General features: G+C 66.4%; 1 protein-coding gene across 1 annotated transcript; it reads right to left on the bottom strand.

Moving 5' to 3' along the window:
* Positions 1 to 6,745: 6,745 nt before the first annotated feature.
* On the bottom strand, positions 6,746 to 16,592 carry EXOC3L4 (exocyst complex component 3 like 4). The gene is made up of 13 exons (XM_054567753.1): positions 16,457 to 16,592; positions 14,821 to 15,287; positions 14,771 to 14,773; positions 13,270 to 13,921; positions 12,032 to 12,143; positions 11,660 to 11,782; positions 11,169 to 11,269; positions 10,966 to 11,046; positions 9,459 to 9,573; positions 8,868 to 8,987; positions 8,630 to 8,782; positions 7,954 to 8,075; positions 6,746 to 6,938 (listed from the first exon to the last, which is right to left on the bottom strand). Exons 2-13 carry the CDS (start codon positions 15,233 to 15,235, stop codon positions 6,746 to 6,748), a joined length of 2,190 nt encoding a protein of 729 aa, XP_054423728.1. The 5' UTR covers positions 15,236 to 15,287; positions 16,457 to 16,592.
* Between the last annotated feature and the right edge of the window lie 1,458 nt (positions 16,593 to 18,050).

Here is an 18,050-nt window from a genome sequence, read left to right as displayed (position 1 = left end):
CTCCGCGCCGCGCCCCCCCCCAAGCCTGGGCGGGGGCCGGGTACCTGGGTGGTGGAGCTGGGGGTGTCCCTTGGGGCGGAGTTTCCTCCTCCCCCTTGGGACTGGGGGCTCCGTGCCAGGCTGGGTTTGGACATGAGCCTGCCCCTGAAGGGCTTGTGGGAGGGGAGGGGGCGTCCGGAGGGGAGGGTGAAACGAGATGGGTTCCACCGCCCTCTCCCCGAGGCCTGGGGCAGAGCCACAGGGCCCTGGCCTGAAGGGGGATTCCGTCTCCTCCACAGAGGAATGGGAGGCGGCAGCCGGGCCCTGCCATGCTCGGCCAGCCCGACAGAGGCCGGGGATGTGCCGAGGGGGCCCCGGCTTGCGCTGCCTGCTGCCGCCTCATTGTGCAAATGGTGCTTTCCTGTGAGGCCTCCACTCCTAACTCCAAACAGATTGGGAGACTTTCTGAAGCTTTCTGGGTAAGGAGGGGAGGCAGGGCTCCCAGGCCGCAGGACTCGACCTGCGGGGGCAGGCATGGCCCTTGGCAGAGCAGGCCTTCAGCAGCCAGCCCGGCCCCGGCGGCCCAGGCCCCCTGTGCCCGTGTCCATGGCTGCGCCTGAGCAGCAGCCGGGGCCGGGGCATGAGAGAGGCCGCCTTGCCCTTGTGTGTTGCACCGGTCACTTCCCGAGGCCCCGACATGAGGGCAAGTCCCTGAAGATGCGGCTGCGTGGAGGGCCACACACGGAGGCTGGGGGGCAGGGACGGACTGGCTGGAGCTATTCTTATGTCTCTGACATCTGAGGAGACTGTCCCCAAGAGGCTGGACACTTGCAGGGAGGGTCAGCCAATAACGCCGCCCACAGCAGGAAAGGACCATCAGAGGCTGGTGCAAGTGTCCCCAGCCACCTGCGGCCCCACGCCCCACGGGGCAGCCCAGCACTAGACTGGCAGGTGAGCCCAGAGGCCAAGGGTGCCAGCCCCCTGCCAGGAGCCGTGGCCAGCTTCTCCCACGCAGCGCAGGGCCTTGCCCCCCTGCCCTCCCCCCGCCCCACGCGGGGCTCTGCCTCCCTTTCTCTGCTCAGAAGGGACATCTGACTTCAAAACAAAACAAAACAAAACAAAACAAAACCAAACCCGTTTGGTAAAATATGCATAACAAGTCCTGACTGGTGTGGCTCAGTGGGTTGGGCATTGTCCTGCAAACCCAAAGGTCACCTGTTTGATTCCCCATCTGGGCCCAGGCCTGGGCTTCCAGCCAAGCCCCCGGTTGAGGGTATGCGGGAGGCAACCGACTGTTTCTCTCTCCCTTCCCCTCTCTCTAAAAATAAAGAAATAAAGTCTTTTAAAAATATGCATAAGAGAATGGACTGTTTTGAGCCTTTTGGGTACACAGCTCCGAGGCATGAAGGGCGTTCACACTGAGGTGCGCCCATCACCCCAGCAATCCGTCTGCAGAGCTGCTTTCACTTGCTAAACTGAAGCTCCTCGAACAGGAACGCCCTCCCGTTCTGCCCCTACCCAGCCCCTCGCGATCACCACCCCATTTTCCATTTCTATGCTTTTGACTATTCTAAATACCTCCCAAAAGTGGAATCATACAGTATTTGACTTTTGTGACCGGCTTATTTCTCGTAGCATAATGTCCCCGCGGCTCACCCATGGGGTAGCATGCGCCAGACTTCCCTTCCTTTGTAAGGCTGAATAATGTTCCGCTGTTCATCCGTGCACTTGCCAGTAGAGCCGCGGAGGGCTGCCAGCTCCTGGCTGCTGCGAGCCGTGCCGCTGCGAGAGGCGGGGGGCTCATGGCTCTCCCAGGCCCTGCTCCCGCTTCTTCAGTGTAGACAGCTGATGTTCGTGGACCTTCACAAAACCCTGTTCTAAGGGTTTTGCTTGCATTAACTGTTTTCATTAGAAAATCACCCCGGCTGCTGTGGCTCCGGGGATTGAGGACCGGCCTGGGAACCAAAGGGTTGCTGGTTCGATTCCCAGTCAGGGCCCAGGCCTGGGTTGCGGGCGAGGTCCCCCATGGGGGTGCACGAGAAGCAGCCACACACTGATGTTTCTCTCTCTTTCTCCCTCCCTTTCCCTCTGTCTAAAATAAATAAATAAATAAATATTTTCTTAAAAAAGAAAATCTTATGGCATGGGTCTTCCTTAATCATCCCCTTTTCGCAGATGAGGAAGCTGAGGCACAGATAGGCCCACTCCTGTGCGATCGCTGGTGGAGCTGGGGGCCCCGCTCCGCATTGCTTTTCCCAGTGTTTATCACTGTGGAAGTGCAGTTTTACATATTTAAGTCAGACACAAGGAAGGACTGCCAGGCCGGACAGCTCAGATGCAGAAATGGGAGTTTTACTGCCTTCCGCTGTATTTTCAGTTTTGGAGGGGAAAAAAAGACTTCCCAATATTTCATAACCTTGTTTATTTGCTGAGCCTTCCCCCTCACCCCCTGGGGCAGCCCAGCCGAGGGGCATGGTGCTGGCTGACAGCTTTGCTGGGGGCAGCTTCCCGGGAGACGGGCAGTGGGGGCAGAGGGGGTGCAGGCCGAGGGGCGTCTCACGAGAACGAGGGGGCCGAGGGCCACCAGGCCTGGCTCCACCAGGGAGACCTGGCCACGGCCTCGGGCCGGGGGAGGCACTGACCGTGGGGCGGGCGCCCTGGGCGCCCTGGGCGCCCCGGCAAGTCCCCCAGCCCCTCCCCCGGGCCGGGCCTACTTCCCTCTGGGAGATGACTTGCACTTCCCATTGCCCAGCTCGCCAGCCCCGCTTCTCATGGAGCCCTCAGGCCACCACCTGACCGGGGGAAGCCTCCCTGGCTCCCCTTGTCCCCTGGAGTTGCCCCACTTGCGAGTTGCATGGAGCAGAGTCATTGTATTTCCTGTTGACAGATGAGAAAACCAATTCTCAGAAGGGCAAGCAAACTCTTAGGTTGAGGCCTTGAGGCCAGGGTCCCTGCTGCCACTGGGCCTTGCCTGAGAGAAGCCACTTGTTCAGGGTCCTGGCAGCTGCACCAGACCTGGGCTGGAGTCAGCTGACCTGCCCGGGGACCATGGGACGGCCAGGACAGCTGACCAGGAAGCAGCCTCCCCGGGCGCCCGCCCCACGAGGGCACCAGCCCCCGCGGGCAGCTGTTTGCTTGTTCACAGCCGCTGCCGTGCTCCAAGGAGGAGGCCGGGCCCCCACTTCCTTTTGCGTGTGGCAGACAGGGGGACGATTTCTGCAGGGTCCATGGGGCAACAGGACTCCAATGCTGGTGGCCTTCCAAGGAGTGCCGTGCAGGAGGGCTTCCTGGAGGAACCGCCCTTCCAGGTCACCAGGGACTTTCCGTGCCAGTCCCAGTGGCCTGACCTCTCTCCTAACAGGGCCCAGCCTTTCACAACGGCTTTTGATGGTAACGCAAAATGGCCAAGTTCAATTCCCGCCCCTTCAGACCCGGGGCTGCCTTCGGACCCTTCTTGCATCCAGTGTGGTTTCCAGGAAAAGAGCCGTGGGTTCCACCCAGTGTGTGTGTAAGGGGGGGGGGGGAACTCTCGAGGGAATTGCAGTGCCGAGTGGGCCAGCCGGGGCGGGGACGCAGGGCAGCCGCCCAAACCGCCAAAGGCTTGACCCCTCCTGGGGCCTGAGCGCCGGGCACGCCTCACCCACCGTGCGTGCTCTGGCCGTCCGGACTTTGGAGAAGAAAGGCATAATGGCGGGGGCTTGGGCATGAGGACCGCCTGGCCCCTGGGAGCCGCATCCTTCACATCTGTGTTTTTAGACACGTGGCTCCACCCCCAGGGCCTCAGCCACTCCCTCCTGGAAAAGGAGCTCGCACGCACTCCTCCGGGGAAGCTGGGGAAGGCTTAAAGGGGCCAGGGCCCAGATGAGTCAACAGCGGCACCTAACACTCTTGGGGTGCACGCCGTGAGCCAGGCACTCAACGAACACATCTGCATTTTCTCAGCAGTGATCCCCATTTTACGACAGGAGAGGGAGCCCAGAGAGGCGGAGTAACTTGCCCAAAGTCCCACAGCTCGGAAGGGGCGGAGCTGGCGCCCCAGACGGCAGGGCGGTTCATGACGTCCCCCTTTCCTGAGATCCTAGGATCCCGTTTGGAGGGCTGAGTTCCTACCGGGTTCAAGAAGGCCTGGCCCACGCCCACCCAACCGCCCCAGCAAAAGCAGGCCCCTCGCCCACGCCTGGGCTCCACCATTCCGGGGTCCCCTGGGCGAGCCCTGTGTTGGACAGGCCTGGTGGGCCTGGGTGGGAGGAGCCCTCCTCGCTCCAGGGAGGGACATGGGGGAGACGAGAATAAGGAGACTTTTTGCCTTATGTCTTCTTTGTGCCTTTTTAATGTTGAGCTAAGTGCACGAATCACTCTCCAAAGCATCACCAGAGTTAGGCAGGAGAACATCAAACATGTCCCGACCTGCTTCGGGCGTGTTGGGGAGGGGGGCAGACGGCCCGGGAAGCGGGGAGGGCCTTCGTGGCGGTGCCTCCGGGCCCCGAGCCCGGGGGGGAACCTTGGTGGCCCTCGCCCATGGGGCTGCCGACCCCCAGCACAGCCCCCCATGAGGCCAGGAAGCGGCTGGCCATGCCTCTTGGGGGACACCCAAGACTTGGAGCCCCGCCCCTGCGGGCCTCGGTGCCCAGCACAGGCCCACCGCCCCGCGCTCTGCGCAGACTGGCTGGGGGAGCAGCGGGCCAGGGCAGGCCGGGTCCCTGTCCCGCCCCATGGCCTAAGCATGGGTACTGGACGGACGCTGACCCTGGCGGGGGCCCTCTGGTCTGCTGGGGTCCCCACAGGGACTTTGCAGTCGCAAAGGAAGGAAGTGAGATTGGGGACGGCAAACAGCCCTGGGAACCAAGCAGCCTCCTCTGCCCTCTTGGTCAGTGGTGAGGGGCCCTTTGAGGACCAAGTCCTGCTGGGGGCCGGGGACTGTCCCTGAGTGCAGAGGCCCCATGAGGTCCAGGGCCAGGAAGGGAGGGGCCTGGGTCACAGGTGGGTGAGGAAGGAAGAGGCTGCACAGGCATGAAAGTGGCACTGACTGCCACTCACAGCACGGCTTTGGGACTGGGACCTTATGCACCCCGCGCGCCCGCACCTGCTGGGCGTTCCCCCCAGTGCTGCGGGGCGGTCACGGGGCCCGGGCGGTAGCAGGCAGCACGGAGACCGGACAATCACCAGCCCTTCCCTAGTGGAACAGGGGCCCCGCTGACAGCTCCCCGGCCGAAGGTCCCGGGCCACCTGCTTGTGTGTGTCGGGGGCGGGGGCTGGTGTGAAGCGGGCCCACCTCCCCGCGCCGCCGGCCTGTTTCCCCACTGACACAGGTCTGCTTGGCAGCGGCAGCCCTCACACACCCTGTCTCCACCGCAACCCCGGAGCCTGGGAACCCCAGCCTCTCCTCTTCCTCATTCCGGCCGCACCCACCCCGCCAGGTCCCCGCCTCGGAGAGGCCTGGGCACCACTTCTCTTCCTACACCACCAGCCTCTGGCCCCCGTGCACCCCCGGAGGGGCAGCCCCATACATGTTGCCACCCCCACGCCCGGGGCCACGGCAGGACTCGGCCCTGATGGAGGGAATAGGGCCGACCTCCTGGGCTCGGCCCGCGGACGGTGTGGGCAGCGGGCCCGGCCCTGTGGCCTTAGGGTCCTCGCACTGTGCGGGGAGACTCGTCTTCGCTGGGCCTTTGAACCTTGGCTCCCCTGCAGCTGCCTGCTCCCCGGCTGCACGTGGTCAGGGCCAGGCCCGGGAAGATAGGGGGCCTCTGTCGAGGGCCGTCGGGGATGCACCTGCTGCTGTCTCTCTTGGTGTCTCCGTGAACTCCCTCTCCTCAGCACTCAGCTCCCTGCCAAGCCCAAGACGGCCAATGCAGACGGGTTTCCTAGCAGCCTCGCCTAAAGGCTGGAGCCGAGTTTCAGGGCTAGCTTTTATTTTGGGGGGGTGGGCCGGTACACACTGGTGAGAACTCCTTGCTGCCCCACCTCCAGGCTGAGGCCTGTGGGGTCAGCCCCCCACTGCCCCCAATGCCATGGGTTTCCCGAGCGCAGCAGTCGCCCCACAGCTGGGAAGTCCCTCTCACGTCTAACCTTAGTACCTTACGCTGCAGAGCAAACCGTGCCCTTTCCTTGCCTTTCAGAGCCCAGGCCTGCCTGGGGCAGGACAGAGCAGGGCCCATCATGCCGGATGAGGTGTGCTGGACACAAGGCCAGCGGACTCAGAGCTCCAGGGTTGAGGCCTGCTTGCTCTGTAGCCCCAGATGTGGGCTTCTCAGCCCAGGGCCTGCCTCAGTCTCCCCGCTGGTACCATGGGCGGGAAAGGGCTACCCACGAAATGGGGCCACCACAGAACCTTCCAGACTGGCCCTTTGTACGTGGGGTTAGGGTGAGGCCTCCCGTTCCCAGCCAGCTTGGCCCTGATCCTTTGCGGGGTGGGGGGGGTACCATTTTCATTCATGTTTATTTTTAAATACTCCGTTCTTTGCTTTCCGACCGGAGAGCGGGGCCGGCGGCCTTCCCAGGTGCGCAGCACAGACAGGAGCCTCTGCCCAGCCCGCCACGCTCCCCCACAGATGCCTGAAATGCCTCTGTCATTGCTCTTCCTTCTGGCCCCGCAGCTACCTCAGCCGAGGAGGAAAATTCCATGACTCTGGACTCAGGCTGGGGGCAGGGCGGACGGACAGCACTCCCTGGACTCGTAGCTTGGGGCTCAGGGCCTGGGGGACGGCGGCTGACCCTCCGCCCACTGCAGCCCCCTCCCAAGACCAGCCCCCTCAGTCCCGGAGCCCTAGATACAGGCGAGGAGCACATCCATGGAGGTGGGCGCCTCGATCTCCTCGAAGAGCACGCGGCCCCCGGAGCCCCCCGCGCGCCCCGCCTGAGCGGCGGTCCTCAGGAGGTCCTGGGCGTGCTGCAGGAGGTGCTGGTTGCGATGGCGGCCCAGGCGGCGCAGGGCCAGAATGGCCAGCACGTGGTCACGCCTACAGAGACACAGGGCCCTGAGTGCTGAGCCAGCACCTCCCGAGACGCCCCGCACCCCGGGTGAGGGGAACCCCGGCCTAGGGCTGGATGCATGCGTGTCCCCGTGTCCCCGAGCCTGGTACACACATGAGAGGGGCCAGGAGGGCGGTGCTCCTGGTGGGGCTGGCTGGGCCCTGAAGGGCCCCCGTGGGTTGGGGAGGAGGGGCTGCCCCACTGGGGAAGCAGCCTCTGCCGAGGTCCAGGAAGTGCGGGGAGCGAGGGAGGAGCGGGGGTCCCGCACAGGCTGGCCCAGCTGTGGGGCATCGTGGGCCGAGAGCCCTGTGCTGCGGGGAGCTCTGGCCCGGCCACACGGAGAAAGGCAGCGTGGGGGGGTGGTGCCCAGAGGTGCTGTTAATCACCCTTCACAGCGGGAGCACCCGTCAGGCCTGAGGCGCCACCCAGGAGCCTGAGGGAGCCGGCAGCAGACCCCGGGGGCCAGGCGGAGAGCTCCAGGCACTGAGAAGGGGTGCCGTCACTCGGAGTCAGAGGGGCAGCACTGGCTGGGGGCTGGGATGGGGCTTTATGCGCCCTCCCCCATGCTGGGATCTCCAAGGTCACGGAGAGTTTCTGGTTGGGATTTCCAGAGGCTGCATGACTCACCGGCCCTCCCTACCCTCCAGCATACACCCTGGGAACAAAGCCTCTTTCCTCCCGGCTGGGGCTTCCAAGAGGCTTTTGTCTGGGAGGTGGAAGTTGCACCTCCCCCCAAACTCCCCAGCGGGGCCATGTCTCCACCATCAGACACCCGAGGAGGGCCAGACCCCTCTCGCATTCCAGGGGTCCCCCATTCCACCGTGGAACTGAACTAAAGCCACAGAGAATAGGTTACGAGGGAGGGGAACCCCCTTTCCCAGGGCCTCGGGCTCCTTACCTGTCCACCTACAACCCCTAGGGCCCTTGGCAAGGCAGGAGTCCCTGCCCCCAGGGCTCCCGCAGCGCCCCTTGGAGGCCCGGGTAGCAGGTGCGGCTACAGACCTGATGTCGGGGTAGCTCCGGATGAGCGCCTCCAGGTGCCGCTGGATGTCGTCTTTGCAAGTCTCGCCCAGTATGTCTGCCACGCAGGGGATCGCTTGGTCCAGCCACGTGGCCTCCGAACCCTGCGGAGGCAGTGAGACACCACGCCTGCGGGGCGGGCCGCCCACCTCCCCGCCCCTAGGAGCCCCGCGGCCCTCCTGCAGCCCCCACGGCGGCCCCGCGGAGGGACACGGGGCTGCCAGCACGCGGTAAACTCGCCGCGGCACAGCTGGCACCGCCCCTCCTCATGGCGCAGCTCAGGGTCTCCCTGCCTCTGCTCAGATGGGTAAACTGAGGCTTGGGCTGGGGAGTCCTGCTTGGGGGCAGTAGCGAGCAGGGACCAGCAGCCGGAGGAGGGTGTGTGTGTGTAGGGAGGAGGCTCCGCGGCTGCAAAGGCCGGAGGTGCAGGTGGAGGGAAGGCCCCCACAGCCCCGCCCATCAGACTAGTGGACCCTCGCTCAATCCCGCTAACCCCACAGCGTGTATGCAAACGAATGCAAATATATGCAAAACACCGCCCAGGCCCCGCCTCTCCTGGGCTTGCGGACCGTGGGGAGGATGCTTCAGCTAAAGCCCAGGCTCCCTAGGCAGCTGAGCGAGAGCGCTCGCGGGCAGTCAGACCAGATGGCGCACCTACCAAGCCCTGAAAGGTGTTGCCAATGGCCTGGGCATCCAGGCCCATCTTCTGGGAGCTGATCCTGCGCTCGATGCCGCGGAACCGCTCGCGGGGCCTCAGCGCCTGCGCCATGTACTCGCGGACCACGTACCGGTGAGCCTCCTGCAGGGTCTCCTGGACACCGGGGTGTGCGAGTCAGAGCCAGGTCAACGACCTGGCTTGGGCACCAACCCATCAGGGCCCCCTCCCTTCCAGACACCTGAGCGCAGAGTGGGATCACATGCTCCAGGTGGCGGGCAAAGGCCACCACCTTGTCCATGAGGGGCTGCAGCACGTCCTGCGTCAGCCAGGCCTTGGTGCACAGGACCCTGAAGCACGGCTGTGGGCGAGGATGATGGGAGGGAGCCTTCCAGCCATGCCCTGCCCCCCCAGGCCCCCCTTGAGTGCCCCGGGCAAGGCTCCTGATGGGGCGTTTCAGGCCTAGGGACAACCCGTCGACAGGAAGCTCTGGCGGTCTGTCTGACCTCCTTCTCTACACAGTAACCTGGTGGCATCTCTCCTACCACAGACTGCGTCACTAGGCCCTTCACAGGGACCCCGAGGGCCCGGGGCCAGGGTTTTAGTTTGAGCCTCTAGCCAGGCCTCCTGGGTGCAGTGCCTGGCTCCTCGGACCTACCACCCCCAAGAAGCAGAGGCTTGACCAGGCCTGCACAGCTGGGAGCGCGTCTGGGTTCCCCGCCCTCCCCCGGCAGGCCACCCCTGGAACTGCCCCGGGAGCAGACGCACGCTGCGCTTGGGGCCCCAGACTGCGGGCATGGGAGGTAGGGGGAGAAGGGCGCATGCCCCTCACCTGCACATCCCGCTGCAAACCCTGGAGCAGCCGCTTCTGGAAGATGCGGATGGCCGCCTCCAGGGGCTTCTCCAGTTCCACAAAGGCTCCTGGGTACCTGGCCAGGAGACTGGTCCTGGGGAGGGGCCAGGGCAGGGACAAAGTGGGCAAGGGGGAGCAGGCTGCAGACACGGCGTGGCAGGCAGGCACTCAGGCCGGACGCCACGCCAGCTGCATTCACTGAGACGGCAACGGGGAGGTCCGGGGGCCAAACGGTGCATGTAGTAGCCCTGGGAGCAGAGCCAAGTGAGGGGACAGCACCAAAGCTGCGGGAGCCGATCGTGGATGCTGGTGGTGGCCCCGCTGCCCGGCAGAGCTCCCCTTGGGCACCTGGGCCAAACCTCCATCCCCCCGGCACCTGGCACAGGGGGCCCTTCTTTGAGCCTTGTGACTGCCTCCCTGAAGGCGGCGATGTCCCCATTACACTGTTGAGGAAATTGAGGACTAGGCTATGCCCAGTCGTCAGCACAGGCGCTCAGAAGGGAGGCCAGCGTGCGGTCAGGGGTGGGTCAGAGGCCGCCTGCCTGCCTACCAAGGGGCGGGGCATGTCCCCGAGGGCTCCTCGGACAGGCACAGATTAGGGACAAGAGAGAGTCCTCAGTACGTTCTTGCTTTGGGTTCAGACAGGCCTGGTTCAGGCTTCGGGTCCACCACGTAGCGGCAGCGCGACTGCGGGCCAGCGGCGTTTCTCGTCTGAGCTGCCGCTTTGCCTCTGCGCTGGGCACACCGCACGCGGGACGGAGTGTGGCGGGTGGACAGAGCACTAGCGCAGCGCCTGGCGCGTCGCAAACGCTCCTGAGGAGCGACCGTGAGCTGGGCCCCCGGAGCCCGAGGGGGCAGGTGCTCTGATCGCCACTGACAGATGAGGAAACGAGGCGCGGAAAGGGGAACAGACTCATTTCCAGGCCCACAGCCAGCGAGTGCTGGACTGGGGCCTGAACCCCGGGAGGGCTCAGAGTCTGCGCCCACGGTTGCTGGCTGTCCTGCAGCGGTTGGTGCATCCACAACAGGGACACTGAGGCCTGGCCTGGGTTTGAAGGCACAGAAGGGCCCAGGCCCCAGCCCCAGCCTGGCCCCGCACCGGGGAAAGGGAGTGTCCCACGAAGAAAGAACGCAGGCTGGGTTGAGCGGAGGAAAGAAACAGAGCCCCCGTTGGCGGGGACGGACTGAGCAGGCCGACCGCTGCGGCTGGGACTTTCTGGCCTCTGCGCAGCCTTGAAACTCCCCGCATCCCTCGCCGGGACTCGGCTGCATGGGGCAGAGGGAGGACCCGACAGCGGGGACGGTGGAGGGCGAGGGGCATTCCTGGAGGCCTCCTGGTAATCCCCACCCCCGCCCCACCCCCGCCCCACTCCCGCCCCCAATTGACCCCGCCGGTGCGCGCGCCAGCGGCCACGGTTTCCGGAGCTCGCGCGCCCCCTGCGGACCGCGCTGGGCATCGCCCCGCGGGGGAGCCGGAGACGCTCACCTGAGCTCCTCGCAGGCGTTGATGTTGGCGCCCAAGTGCGGCTCGGTCACAGCCTCCGACTCCAGAAAAGCCTTTTCAAACCTGGGGGCGGAATACGCAGAGTCCCTGAGGAAGCTTCCCAGCCACGCCATAACTCCAGGTCTTCCCTCCCCTGGGGACCCGCCACCCCTCGGGCCCCAGCCACGGCCGAGGGGCGTCCGCACCTGCGCACGAAGAGGCCGAGCGCCCGCGCGCAGATCCGCAAGGTGGTGGCCTCCAGCTCCGCGGAGATGGCCCCTGCCGCCTTCACGTGCTCTGCCACCAGCTGCGAGCGATGCCATGCGCTGAGCCCGCGTCGGCACCCTGGTCCCCAAGGCTCAGTCCCCCGACCTGGTGGCCCAGCGACGTCTCCGGCCCGCCCTGCTCGGACTCCCGGCCTCGGATCCAGCTCCTGGCGGCCTCGGCTGGGGCTCAGTCTTCCCAACTCCGCAGACCTATCGCCACTGCCAAGCTGGGAGCTGCGCCCTGGCGTTCCCTGCCTGGCCGAACCACCCGGGGCCCTCATCCCGCTCCGCGGGGGGCTTCAAGCCCCTGTCTAAGGCGGAGCGGAGGTTAGGACTGCAATTAATAGCTTCCGGTGCCCCAATTCGAGGGAGACCAAGCACTGCCTGAGGCCACACCTGCCCTCCCTCCTCAGCCCCGCCCCCGGCCGCACCATGTGGATGTCGATGGACAGCGGCGTGTGGTACCGGCCCTGCAGCACTTCGGGGGCCTCGGCGGCAGCCCAGCGGCTCTGCTCCAACTGCAGGATGCCGTCGAAGCAGCTCGAGATCTTGGTCTGTGCCGGGCCGAAGAGGGCGCGGTGAGGCCCTCCCAGGAAGGAGATCCGGCCGACCCCTGCTTCCCGAGCCCCACCGCGCCCGCCCTCGGAGACAAGGGCCGCCCAGCCAGGGCACAAGCCGCCGCTAGCGCTCTCCCGCGGTGCTGGGCCCGGGGCCTCCCTCCTGGGGGCCTGTGGGGATGCCGGCCAGGCCCTGCGCCTCTGGCCTGGCCCCGCCCCTCTTGCCTCGCCGCGCCCGGGCCTAACCTCAAGGAAGGTGGTGTAGTCGCTCTCCAGCTGGGCCCACACCTCCGGTGACAGGAGTGGGGGCAGCGGCTCCGTGGACAGAGTCAAGTCCGGGGCGCCCAGGAAATTAGGACTGGAAGGTAGGGCGGGGGCTGAGGAGGCAGCATCTGTCCCCCACGCTCCCCTGGCCGGGCTCAAAGCCTAACACCATCACCGCCGGCACCGCAGGGTCCCTGGGGTCTCCAGTCACACACTCCGCCCTGCATCCCACCCTACAGGATTCTGTGCCAACCCCACTTCACTCCCCACGCTTCTCACGGCTGGATTTCCTGGCACTAACCATTAGAACGTATAAGAACAGCTACCCAGCCCTGCCTGAGGCGGCCCAGTGGATTGGGCGCCGGCCTGTGAACCAAAGGGTTGCCAGTCCGATTCGCAGTCAGGGCACAGGTCTGGGCTGTGGATCAGGTCCCCACTAGGAGGCGCCCGCGAGGCGGCCACATGTGGATGTTTCCCTCCTCCCTCTGTTTCCCTCTGTCTAAAAATAAATAAATAAAATCAAAGAACAGCTATCCAGATGGACCTTGGCCAGGCTGCCTCGGAAGTGATCTCTACCCTCAGGGTCGGGGTACACCTAATACTCAGCTCTAAGCATCCCCAGTGCCACGCTGCTCAGGAGCCTGCCCCAGTCCAGCCCAGGCCAGGAAAGCCCAGAGAGGGCAAGTCCCTGCCTGAGGACACACAGCAAGTCCCGCGCCCAGGCCTTCACCACCCTCCTCCCTCGCTCTCCTGCCTGTGGGGCTGGGGTGCACTCCGCGCGGGGAGGTGATCCACCCCATCACACTGCGCAGACCCAGAGGCCGGCGGCCTGTGCTCTGCTCCTCGGGGGCCACCCGAAGCGGAGAGTGGGGGCAAAATCCCAGCCCCTCTGAGCCCGCGGTCATGTCCCGCCTGGAGGGATGCCCTTTTCTACCTCATGTAAAGGTACCACGCGCACCGGCATCAGCCCTCTAACTGGGTTCCCTGGCTGGGGAGGAACCTCCCCTCTGACACTCTCCGGTGTCCGGAGTCAGCACTCAGGTAGCCCCGTGAATGTCAAAGGCCCCCGGGGATTCCCACACCCCGGCAGCAGCCCTCTCCTGGGGAGGAAAAGGAACAGAGAGCTGCCCTGCGCTGCTCAGAGCTGGCTCCCAAAGGCCCGGGCGGGACAGCGCCACCAGCCCCTCCCTGCCCTCCGTGGCCCCCGGCTGAGGCCTCACCTGCCGTAGACGTTGGCGGCCCAGTCCAGCAGCGTGTAGAGCTGCTCGCAGCCGCGGGCGTCGTGCGCGAGCTCCTGGAGGCGCTGGGCCACAGCGCCGTGGTAGGCGCGCCGGTAAGTCTCCCAGGCCGGGAAGCCGGCGGCCGCATAAGCAGGCTGCACCTCCAGCTGCACCTTCTGCAGGTCACGGCGCACCGAGCTGCCAAGCTCGGCCAGAAGTCGGGCCAGGTCCGACGCACCCTCGGCTACCTCGGAGGCCTCCCGGGCACCCACTTGCCGCACGCGCTCCCGCGCGCTCCGCAGCACCGCGTCCTCCCATTGCTGGCGCCAGCGGCGCGGCGTGCGCAGGAAGTCGCCGTCGGCGGGGGAGCCGGGGTGGGCCTCCTCCTCGGCGCTCACCACGTGGGCCAGCTCGGCCAGCGCGGCGGGGTCCACGCCGTTGGGGCCCAGCGTCTCCCGCACGATGGCGCCGATCTCCGCACCCAGCCCGTCGTAGTGCAGGCACACGTCCATGGCGCGCCGCGCGAAGCCCGTGGGGTCCTGCTCGAAGGTGTGTGAGGCTTTCTCGGCCACCAGTTGCATCTCCAGGTGCTGCAGCTGTTTGAAGGCCGCCAGCAGCTCCCGCTCGGTGATGAGATCCGCCACAGATTTGCCTTTTTCCGAGGACGGCAAGGAGAAGGGCAGTGAGGGGCCTGCCCCAGGAGGCCTGTGGGGCCCTGTCTGACCCGTCCAGAGCTGGGCGGACTGGCCCCAGAGCTAGCTGAGGGTCTGCTCCAGGAGCAACCTCCCCAGCTGCTGGGGACTGTCCCTGGGAGTCACCTCTGAAGAGACAGGATCGCAGGCCCAAGCCTGGCTGGGAACCGCAACATGTATCAGCCCCTGCCTCCACCCCCCCTCCCACCCCAACCCCAGCTCTGCTGAGCTGGACCTGGCGGCCTCAAAGGCAACCCTCACTACAGGTCTGTAGGTCCGCGCTCGGGCCGGGCGGGTCAGGCAATGCCCAGGCTCCAGCCCCAGTGCCCAGCCTGAGCGCTGTGTGCTGTTCCCTGCTCTGGGCCCCCGCCTCCCCGCCCATGCCTAGGAGCCCTCTACCTCCCTCTTCACACCCCCCTTTGGGGCCCAAATGCTGTGTGTCCTCTCCTGGGCAGCCCCCTGACCTCCCCCAGGCAACGATGGTCCCCGTGCTCAGCCTGGGACCCTGGGACCCAAGGACCCAAGGGGGCCAGGGCCTGGTCCATCACGCCAGTTCGGCCAGGGCCCAGGAAGGCTGTGCAGCGGCCAGAGCTCTGGAGCTGCGCAAACCTGGGTTCGAACACTGTCCCCCCGTCCCAGCTGTGAGACCTGAGGCGAGTCCCTTAATCTCTCAGCCTCATTTTTCTCAAGTGCCCGATGGGTGTGCCTCTCGGTGAGATGCTGGAGGAATTAAAATGCAGCTGTGCGGGGCGGAGGGCGGTCTGGGGAGCTGGCAGGAGACCCTGAGGGGCTGGGCTGTGCTGTTCCACCCTCTGACCTCAGTTCCCACCTTGCTCAGTGTTGCTTGTAGAGCCCTCACCTGCCTTGGGTTCCTGCTCCTCGGGTCCCGTCCTGGGGGACAGTGGGGGGCTGATACCGTCAGGAACCCCAGGGAGCACCTCCGGGCTGCGGCCTGCGGCTGGCACAGCGGGGGCCTGGCACTGGCCAGCAGCTGGGCTGCCGTCCGCAGGGCGCCGTAAGGACCGGAACAGGAAGCGGGAGCTGCGCCGCAGCAGGCCTGGGTCCTCCTCGGGGGCCTGGCCCGAGGCCCGCTGGCCCACCCGGGAGAGGGCCCTCCGGAAGGTGCCCAGGCCCAGCCTTGCGTCCTCGTGGTGCATGCTGGACGCCTCCCCGCTGCTCGCCCGCCGCGGGCCTTTCACTGGGGTCTGCGTCTCCACAGGTGCCTTGGGGCTGGGCAGCTCCAGCCCGGGGGCCGCCGTCCGAGGGGTTGGCATCTTAGCAGCGGGAGAGCGGGGGGTAAAGAGGAGGCCCGGGTGGCGCCCAGCCCTGGGGAGCAGGACAGACGCCTGTGAGGGCCCTGCGGGCCAGGGTGCGCCCAGTGGCCGGGTCAGGGGGGCCCCCCCAGGAGGGGAGCCTCAGGCTGTCCAAACAGAGCATCTCCAGCGGCTGTCATGGGCAGGCTGTCTGTGAGCCAGGCCGCAGCCAGCGCGGAGGCGGAGGCGGCCACCTCCTCCAGGGAGCCTCCCAGACGCACCTGCCGAAGGCTGCCCCCAGGGGCCCCCCTCCAGGGGCTCTGCCAGGCCAGGCTCCCCATCAGAGGGAGAGAGGGGAGTCAGGCACGCAGTTTCTGGGGCCCAGCCCGGCCCACAGCCTGCGGCTTCCTGAGCCAGGCCCAGCAGCCACATCCAGGACTTCCTGGACCTTAGGGCCTCAGGCCTGAAATGCCCACCACCTCCCAGAACGTTCCCTCGCACCCCCCAAGAGCCCTCAGCTCACCCCCATTCAGTCTATCAGGCCCAACTGCTTCTGCTCCAAGGGGTGCTCAGAGATTCCCCTGGGAGGCTGCCCGGTCCCAGGGCATCTTAGAACCAGAGGTGAGGCGGGGTCAGGCTGGAGGGCATCGGGCAGAGGCCGGCTTATCTGGGGCTTGCAGTCCAAGGCGGGGCATGGTGGGAGGAACCCTGGTCTATATTTAACCAGGGCAGGGTGCCCTTTGTGGCTCCTCCCCCATAACATCTCCCCATTTCCCCCTACAATGTGCTCTAGCCCCTGTCCCATCGGGGGTGATGAGGGTCCCTAGGGTGGGGGGTGCAGATAGGAGGCTGGCCCTGGCCCCCCGCCCCCCACACCCTGCCCACCTTCCCTCTCAGCCCAGCAGGGCTGTGCTTGACTTTCTAACTTCAGGTTAAGCTCAGGGTGGGAAAGAGGAAAGAGCCTCCTCTGCCTGCTGGGCAGGAGGTCCCAGTGAGGGCGGGTGCAAGGTTTCACTTCGGCCTCGGAGGAACGAGGGCCAGAGGAAGGGCAGGCCCTGCTGAAGCCACTGACCGAGAGGCTGAGCCCAGCTCGTTCCCAGGACCCCCTCACCGGGGCCAGGGGCCAGGAGGCCCAGGCTTTGGTTTGCCAGGGGTGGGCAGGGCCAGACCCTCCCCCAGCCACCCTCTCCACTGAAGTGTCTGTCCAGGGGCCAGATCTGCAAGGGGGCAACAGGGGCCTACCTTCCTGTCCCTGCGGCCGCCGGGCAGCTGGAAGGAGGCCTCGCTGAGGGAGGGGCAGGCCCAGGTGATCGATGGGGGCCTTATCAGCCCCACCCCAGCCACAGGTCATCCTCCTCCCCTGGCACCGCTGGGGCTCGGGACCCTGCCCTGACTCAGATGGACCCACACAAAGCGAGGAGCGTTGCGACAGGAGCCGGGAGTCCCCTGCGCTCCCCGCTCCCTGGTGCCCCTGAGCCCCGGCAGGGTGTTGAGGAGAAGCGCGCCGGGAAGCTGTGCTCTACCCGCCTGGGCTCCAGGCTGTCACCGGGGGCAGGTGGGCAAAGGACAGGACAGCTCCTGTTGTAGTCGGGAAGAGCCCCCACTTAGTAACGGCTGATGCCCGGCGTGCGTCGCATCCCTATGGCAACAGAGTTGCAGGGCGCCACTCACACCAGTTCATAGTTGAGGACACAGGCTCAGAGAGAAGCGGGGACTTACCTTCAGCCGCACAGCTCAGGAGAGGGGAGGCTCGACCAGCTCAGGTCCTCCTGGAAACCTGGGAGTGGAGGCCGGACTCCCTGCGCCCCAGAACCAGCGCGTGGGGGTTGCTGTCCAGGGTACCCTTCCTCCAGGCAGAGGGGCCCAAGGTGGGGGCGGCCCCCAGGTGCCAGGCGTGGGGCCAGGCTTGCGGGTCTGCCTGGGAGCCTAGAGGCAGATTCTGGGGGAGAGAGGGCCGGCTGTTGGGTGGGTGTCGTGGGGGGTCGCTCGGGGCCCGCCCAGCCTGCTCGGCCACTGTCGTCCCAAACCAGAGCCCCGGTGCAGGTCGCCTGGAGCCCCAATGGACCCCTCAGCCTCCGGTGACCCTGCTTCCACAGCTGCCCGAGCCACTCCTGACCCTCCCAGAGTGCAAGCCCGCCGGGCCCCTCTCCTGTGACTCGCACAGCCCTCGGGCCTCGCCCAAGCGCACCGTCCAGGACCGAACTGTCTCCAGCCTCCCCGCGAGGCCTCCCTCCTCTGCACCCCTCCAGCCTCCTGGGCGCCCCCCAAGTCCCGCAGCACGTCCAGCGGCCCGGCTGCCGCGCAGGCTGCTCCCTCTCTTGGCCTGCCTGTCTTTGCTCTCCAAATGTGACCTGGATTTCGGGACCCAGGAGTGCCGGTGCCCACACCTCCGTCCACAGAGTGCTGGGGCTGTGCCGCATCCCAGTCTGCTCCAGGCACTTGGGACGGTCCCTGAGGTGGTGGGGCCTTCCTTACTGGCCTGGGAGCCTCTGACCCTCCGCCGCCGCCCGTCAGCCCGGAGCCAGCCTGCAGGAGGACTGAGCCGTCTGTTGCAGGGGTGCCCCTGCCGGCCGGCCTGGCCCGACCGGGGTCTGCGGGCTGGTCTCTCTGCTGACTCTGCCTTCGCCCTGCCCCGTACTTGCCTCCCCGCACCGAGGGGTCTCTCTCAGGCTCTCTGCCTCCGTCATCCTGAGTGTCCGGAGGCCCTGGCTTCTGCATCTGGGGCTCAGCCCTGGCTGAGCTTCAAGGCCCGGGAAAGCCAGGACCAGCCTCCAGCCGCAGTCCCCCAACTGGGCCAGCCCAGCTCTCCTCAGAGCATGCGGGGTGGGGGGTGGGG

Source organism: Pteronotus mesoamericanus, unplaced genomic scaffold (assembly GCF_021234165.1).
Source record: "Pteronotus mesoamericanus isolate MK-2021 breed Mesoamerican mustached bat unplaced genomic scaffold, CSHL_Meso_final contig_192, whole genome shotgun sequence".
NCBI lineage: Eukaryota > Metazoa > Chordata > Mammalia > Chiroptera > Mormoopidae > Pteronotus > Pteronotus mesoamericanus.
This window is presented reverse-complemented; position numbering and strand designations above follow the sequence as displayed.

Bases quoted from the DNA above. Each gene is read 5' to 3' on its own strand.
- EXOC3L4 (XM_054567753.1), bottom strand. From the start codon at position 15,235: ATGCCAACCCCTCGGACGGCGGCCCCCGGGCTGGAGCTGCCCAGCCCC. The intron at 12,144-13,269 runs GTGAGGCCTCAG...CCTACCTTCCAG, and splicing joins GCCGCCAACGTCTACGGCAG to TCCTAATTTCCTGGGCGCCC. The intron at 6,939-7,953 runs GTCTGTAGCCGC...GTGTCTCTGTAG, and splicing joins CGGAGCTACCCCGACATCAG to GCGTGACCACGTGCTGGCCA.